At 48.8% G+C, this 7,506-nt stretch overlaps 2 protein-coding genes across 2 annotated transcripts; one reads left to right on the forward strand and one right to left on the reverse strand.

Moving 5' to 3' along the window:
• The first annotated feature begins 442 nt into the window (after window positions 1-442).
• Window positions 443-1,378, forward strand: LOC107109087 (olfactory receptor 4E2-like). The gene has a single exon (XM_015409659.1). It carries the CDS (start codon window positions 443-445, stop codon window positions 1,376-1,378), a length of 936 nt encoding a protein of 311 aa, XP_015265145.1.
• Window positions 1,379-6,008: 4,630 nt separating this feature from the next.
• Window positions 6,009-6,965, reverse strand: LOC107109088 (olfactory receptor 4E1-like). Its single transcript, XM_015409660.1, has one exon. It carries the CDS (start codon window positions 6,963-6,965, stop codon window positions 6,009-6,011), a length of 957 nt encoding a protein of 318 aa, XP_015265146.1.
• Between the last annotated feature and the right edge of the window lie 541 nt (window positions 6,966-7,506).

Raw genomic sequence — 7,506 nt, forward strand, 5'->3', positions numbered from 1 at the left:
AGAACTTTGGCCAACCTCCGTAGAATATGAAGAATGTGGGATATAAAGGAAATGTAGAATATATATGTGGGCGTATCTCATTGTTCTTGCTATTGTTGTTGTTATATATTTATTTATCACTGATTTATTGATACAGCTTATTAATGTTCATGGTGCTTTACAGTATATGAGGTCCCTGCCCTGAGGTTATCATCTAAAATTTGACACAAGCAGGAGAAAAACAGGACAGAAGGGAGATGGAGGTGGGGATAACTGGAGGAAGATAGAGGGAGCTGGGATGATGGGAGACGGAAGTGGGGATAACTAGATAACTGCATTCATTTCTTTGCTGGGAATATATTCTATGGACTATATATGAACACCTGGATCTAGTAAGCAGAACCTGTTCTTTTTTTGTCACTGTTTAGGTCTACCGCATGGACTTTAGCCTGACCTCGTTTTAATGGAAGGCTTGAATCACACCCGGGTGACCCATTTTGTGTTCTTGGGTCTGACGAGTAACCACAGGCTCGAGCTGGCCTTATTTGCCGTCTTCTGTGTCATGTACCTGCTCATCTTAGCGGGCAACCTCCTCATCATGGTGACGGTGGCTTCCGACCGCTGCCTCCACACCCCCATGTACTTCTTCCTGGGCAACCTCTCTTTCATCGACATCTGCCACTCCTCGGTCACTGCCCCCAAGATGCTCCTGGACTTCCTGTCGTTCCAGAAGACCATCTCCTTCAACGGATGCATGGCACAGCTTTTCTTCCTCCACCTCTGCGCCTGCGCGGAGATCTTTCTCCTCACGATCATGGCCTATGACCGCTACATCGCCATCTGCCACCCGCTACAATACATGTCCCTCATGAGCCTGAAGGTGTGTACCTGGCTGGTGGGCGCCCTTTGGGTGGGAGCGATGGTCCACTCTCTGGTGCAGACGGTCCTCACCATCCAACTCCCTTACTGTGGACCCAATGTATTAGACAGCTTTTTCTGTGATGTACTCCCAGTCATCAAGTTGGCCTGCACAGACACGTACTTGACAAGGGTTCTTATTGTGTCCAACAGTGGCATGATATCCCTGGTCTGTTTCTTGGCCTTACTGGTTTCCTATATAGTCATCCTGGTGTCACTAAGAGGGCAGACAGCTGAGGGGCGACGCAAGGCCCTCTCCACCTGTGCGGCCCACCTGCTTGTCGTGGCCTTGTTCCTGGGGCCTTGTATCTTTATCTACACCCGCCCTGCTGGCAGCTTCTCGGCGGATAAAGTGGTTGCCGTTTTCTACACGGTGGTGACTCCCGTGCTCAACCCGGTGATTTACACCCTGAGGAATGCCCAAATGAAGAACTCCATGAAGAAGCTGAGAGACCAGAAGATCTTTTTCATTGGGACATGAACAGATAGCTTCTTCAGAGGGGAAAAATGGATGGGTGGATAGGAGGTATGCCAATTCTCCAGGTGGTGGCTGGAGGTCTCCTGGTATTACGACTGATCTCCAAGCGATAGAGTTCAGGTCACCTGGAGAAAATGGCTGCTTTGCACGGTGGACTTTATGGCACTATACTCAACTGAAGACCAGGCCCATAGCTTGGAAATTTTTAGTGGGGAGGGGCCCTGAGGAAGGGGGGGGCAAAAGCTCCACACATGGGCACTGACGTCACAAAAAGTGCACTGACATCACAACAAATAAAAAATCAAATAAAAAAATTGCTCACACTGCTGCTGCCACCAGCACTGAGATTCACCCCTCCCCCGGTCTCCCTCCCTCCCTCCCTCCCTTTACGGATTCATGGCATGGTAGTCAAAGTGATGTCTGAGGTCTTTAAGATCTGGTGTACGCTGAGGAGGTCACCACCATGTGCCCACACCTAGTGGCCTCTGGGTATGGCTAGTGTTCCCCAGGATTCCAATCTAAATCCAGTTTGGACCAGATATAGGATCTGGAAGAAAGGCAGTCTTGAACACATGAAGCTGCCTTATTCTAGCTTTCAGGTGGTCAGCTGTGTTGGTCTGAAGCAGCAGAACAGATTTTGAGTCCAGGGGCACCTTTAAGACCAACAAATCTTTATTCAAGGTATAAGCGTTCATGTACAAGCACACTTCTTCAGATACAGATAGGGTTGCCAAGTCCTACCTGTTGAAGAAGAAGAAGAAGAAGAGATTGGATTTATACCCCGCCCTTCACTACCCAAAGGTGTCTCAGAGCGGCTGCAGTGGGGGACTCCTGGCTTGCTCCTGGAGTGCGCACGTGCGCGCTGCAACCACATCACCCGGAAGTTACGCGACCACGCTGGGCATGCTGGGGGCGGGGCCATGACCATCCGAGGGAAAACCATAGAGTTTTCCCTCGGATGACCGTGGCCCCGCCCCAGCGTGCCTGGCATGGTCGCATCACTTCCGGGTGATGTGCATGTCGCGTACTTTGGGATGGGGTTCCCCCCGGGGCCCGATCCACCAGTGGCGGGGAACAGACCTCTGGGGCGGGCTTTGTCAGACCCTTGGCAAGCCTAGATACAGACATCTGAAGAAGAGTGCTTGCATGTGAAAGCTTATTCCCTGAAGAAAACTTTGTTGGTCTTAAAGGTGCCCCTGGACTCAAACTTTGTTCGTTTGATTCTAGCCCTGTTCACATGGAACAGTGAATGCAGGTACATCCCACATGTATGCGCTTGCATCTGTTTGTAAGAAAGAATCAACACACATTCCCTTTACAAATGAAACCGGGGACCTTGATGTGGGCCAATGTGGGGTTTGAATCACACACTGAGCTAGCTGTACATGCGTTGTTCAATGCAAGTATAAAGAACAATCAAGTGTGCACTAGACATGGATTGTACATGTGTTCACTGTTTTTTTATTTATTTATTTATTTAACTTTAGACTTTATATCCCGCTCGAACCCTCTTTCTCAGGGGGTCTCTGAGCGGCTTACAAGTGGTGCTAGTCACACAATTTTTCCTAACTAGGGCCACAGAGTCTGTAGGGGTGGGACTACCTACCAGCACCCCTGTGGTGGTTGGTGTGTTTTTGTTCTTGGCTCGGCACTCCGATCGTCTCCGGCGGGCTCCTATTTCGACGTTCCGGCGACAGTTCTTTTTCTTTCTTTCCCGGGGCACGCGACTCATGCCTTCTTCCGGCCCCAGCAACGTCCTTCCGGCTCCGCTGCGCCAGCGCTCGATGTCATCGCGCACCCGTCTCGACGGCAGTCGCTTGGATGTTTCTTTCCTGACCACCAGGGATCGCTCCGCCGGTTGTAGTAGCTTGCCGCCGCCGCTGCCGTCTCGCCAGTGTCTCGCCACGCCACCTCCGACTTTCTGGAGCCGATGTCTCGCCGCCGCTGACCACCACGTTAGGCAGGGTGCCCCCCACCCTACTAAGGGTGGGTACCCATTTATCTACTTGCAATTAATTGCTTTCGAACCGCTGGGTAACTTGTGAACAGGGCTATTGCATCAGACCATCTGTCCATCAAGGTCAGTAGGGTGCGCTCAGACTGGCAGCAGCTCTCCCGGGTTTCAGGTGGAGGTCTTTCCCTTCACCTACTGGTGGTGGAAAGGGCCATCAAATCACAGCTGCCTTACGGTGACCCCATAGGGTTTGCAAGACAAGAGATGCTCAGAGGTAGTTTGCCATTGCCTGCCTTTGTGTAGCAACCCTGGACTCCCTTGGTGGTCTCCCATCCAAGTACTAACCAAGGCGAACCCTGCTTAGCTTCTGAGATCTGACAAGTTTGGGCCAGCATGGGCTATTGTTGGGATTCTTTTAGAGTAAGTCAGCAGAGTAAGTATTAAGAGACTGAGTCCACGGTGTGTTTAAAATATTAAAGTTTACTATAAACCTAACATGGGAAAAAAGGTACACAGGATATAAAATAACAAAGAGCTAATATGGCTACATCCTTACAGCTAAAAGGTAAAACGGGAAGAGAATGGCGTCTCCTACTCAGTCAGAACAAAGAGAGGAAGGAGATGCCAATATGCTAAATACCTGACACATTGGTTTCCAGTCAGACTAGCAAGTTAGCTCCAAAGTTCCCGGGCATTCTATTGTCTAAACAGATTGGTTACAAACATGTGACTTAACAAACATCATTAACCCTGTAAATACTGAAGTGTTTTGACTTGTAACACCCAACAGCAATCCACGTCAGGGTCATTCCCTACTACCTGATCCTTTTCACTGGAGACACAGGGGACTGAATCTAGGAGCTTCTTCTACTCTGAGATGTGTCTGATCCAAACTCACCACTGGATTCTGGTGTATTCCGGAATCCAGAGAAGGGGTCACAGTGTGGAGATTCATGCCAACAAACAAAAAACCACTGTGATAAAATTAACAATGACACATTTAATGATTCTGCAAGCATCAATTTGCGAAGCTATTAATCTGACAATATAGTTAGAGAATTCTGACAGAAGCAAAGCAAAGCCCAACATAATCATATCCTCGATGAGCACACTGGTGTTTGCTCTCATTTCACCAATCTTTCTCATGAGTAGTCTTATAAAGTTGGAAGGCGTCAACCTCTAGGTTCAGCTTAGTTTCTTTTTTTAAAAACAATATAGCTTCTTATTTTCTTCTTTGTCAAAGAAGAATGTCCTACACCTTTAAGAGAGGTATAACAACATGCAGCTGCTTGGAATCAATCAGATAGTTCCTTTAGAGCTGTTTCCAGCAACGAGAAGTGGGGAGCATTGTCAGTCTATTACAGGCTTCCCAAGTACTTACCGTGATTCGTCGGGGGACACAAATGTCTTCACTGGATCATTCCTGCGGGGACAACAGACATGCCACACCATGCCGTCGCCAGGAAGTGACGCTGGGTGACGCTCTGGCAATGGGGCTCGAAACTCGATGGTACCATTGAGTTTTCAGCCCCATTGCCAGAGCGTCGCCCAGCGTCACTTCCTGGCAGCGGCATGCTGTGTTACAGGGAGGAATGGTCCGGCCGGGGAGCATGTTTTCCCCGTCGGATCGCGGTAAGTACTTGGGAACCCTAGTCTATTATTAAAAGAAGGCTTTTTGCCAGATACATAAGAAATGCTGAAATGCTACTCCCTAATAGAGAGCTACTAGCCAACAATGTGAAACGGAGAGCAAATGCCAGCCAATTTAAAGTAGGCCTGTAGCCACATAAAATGTTTGGACTGGCTGCTACGACTAGAAATTTAGTAATTGGCTTGCTCCTATTCAAGTACTTGCAATGGAACTGAAAGTAAGTCTAAAACTATTCTAGTTAAAAATGATAACGAAACTATTCCATTCTGCTTCATGTCTTTTCCCACTCCTTATAACTATGCTTTTTACAGGATAATTTGACAAAGAAGAAAATTGTTTTTAAAAAAGAAACTAAGCTGAACCTAGAGGTTGACGCCTTCCAACTTTATAAGACTACTCATGAGGAAGATTGGTGAAACGAGAGCAAAAACCGGTGTGCTCATCGAGGATATGATTATGTTGGGCTTTGCTTTGCTTCTGTCAGAATTCTCTAACTATATTGTCAGATTAATAGCTTCACAAATTGATGCTCACAGAATCATTAAATGTGTCATTGTTAATTTTATCACAGTGGTTTTTTGGTTGTTGGTATTCCAGAATCCAGCAGTAAACCCAGCTTTGCCTGCCTCCCTGTAGTTAAAACATGTTCCTTTCCAGGATTTTGAAGTTGATGTCTGAAAAAGAACAGCCTCGCACTTTTGTAAATGCAATCTTTTATTCACATGTTAGCGCCTTACACTGAATCAGACACTTCACCCATCAAAGTCAGTATTGTCTGCTTAGACGGGCAGCGGCTCTCAAGGGTCTCAGGCGGAGATCTTTCACATCACCTACTACCAGTGTTCCCGCTAAGCTGAGTTAGTGTGAGCTAGCTCGCAGTTTTTTAGCCTCCGGCTCACACATTTTTGTCTCGGCTCAGGACAGAGGGCTCCAGAGCAAGCTAATTTATGTAGCAGCCCAATCACTGGCTCACAACTTTAATGCCAGTAGCTCACAAAGTAGAATTTTTCCTCACAAGACTCTGCAGCCTAGAGGGAACATTGCCTACTATCTTTCCCTCCTGAAGTGACCTGTCGCCCTCGCAGTTTGTTCAGAGCATTCAGCATGTCCTCGTTGCGGAGGGTATAGATGATCGGGTTGAGCAGGGGAGTGACGGCCGTGAAGAAAACAGAAACTATCTTGTCTGCTGCCAGGCTCTTGGCTGGCCTGAGGTAGATGAAGATGCAGTGGCCCAGGAAGAAGGTCACGACGGTCAGGTGGGCAGCGCAAGTTGACAGAGCCTTCCGCCGTCCCTCAGAGAAGCGGTTCCGCAAGGAGACGAGGATGACCACGTAGGAGACCACCAGGACCACAAAGCAGACGACCGAGATCAGACCCGAGTTGGAGACGATGAGGATTTCGAAGACATAAGTGTCGGCGCAGGCCAGTTTGATGACCAAGGGCACATCGCAGAAGAAATTGTCGATGGCGTTGGGCCCGCAGTAAGGCAGGTTGAGCGTCAGAGCAGTCAGGGCGAGGGAATGGATCAACCCGCCCAACCACATGGCCACGGCCAACTGGAGGCAGACCTGGCGGCTCATGATGGTGGTGTAATGGAGGGGGTTGCATATGGCGGCGTAGCGGTCGTAAGCCATGATGGTGAGGAGGAAGATCTCCGTGCAGGCAAAGAGGTGGAGGAAGAACATCTGGGCTATGCATTCTCCAAAAGAGATGGTCTTGGTCTCCGTCAGGAAGTCAGCGAGCATCTTGGGCATGACCACCGAGGAATGGCAGACGTCAATGAAGGAGAGGTTGCTGAGGAAGAAGTACATCGGGGTGTGGAGGTGATGGTCGTGGACGATCGTGACGACAATGAGGACGTTGCCGATGAGGATGGAGGTGTAGATGACGACGAAGAAAGCGAAGAGCGCCAGCTCGACGTTGTGGCTCGTGGTCAGGCCCGAGAGGATGAATGCTTTCACGGTGGTGACATTTCCAAGGATCATGACGGCCCACGGCTGCAGCTGGAAAGAATAAAAGGACAAGGAAGTTGCCATGATGTCCTCTTCAGTCCCAGATCCCAACCATTCAGTTTTGACAACCCAAGGGAAGCATGGATGCTTTCAGCCGGACTCTTTCCTCACCTGGTTCTTCTTGTCCCTCATGCCCTCTCCCCAAGCTCTTCTGCTGAGCTGAACTGACTTCCAATGTCAGAGATCAACTGGGGGGAGGGGGAGACTGATTCAGGAGGTGAACCATGGCCCGTTCCGCATGCTGACCTTACTCCCGATTTTCTGTGTGGCCGATCTCCAAGCTTTGGAAGCGGCTTTGCGTCGAACGTTCCGCACCTCGTCCTTTTCGCTGTAGCGTTTTTGTTGGGTATTACAAGTTGAAAACACTCAGTATATCTGGGGTTAAATGTTTGTTTATGTTACTCACAGGAAGTCACATGTTTCTCATGTAACCAATGTTCTTTAGCTGTAGAATACCCGGGAATGTTCTCCCTGATCTAGGAATTTGATTGGGACTAAAGTGTCAAGGTGTATT

The sequence above is a fragment of the Gekko japonicus genome, unplaced genomic scaffold (assembly GCF_001447785.1).
Source record: "Gekko japonicus isolate JY-2015 unplaced genomic scaffold, Gekko_japonicus_V1.1 scaffold3029, whole genome shotgun sequence".
Classification (NCBI taxonomy): Eukaryota; Metazoa; Chordata; class Lepidosauria; order Squamata; family Gekkonidae; genus Gekko; species Gekko japonicus.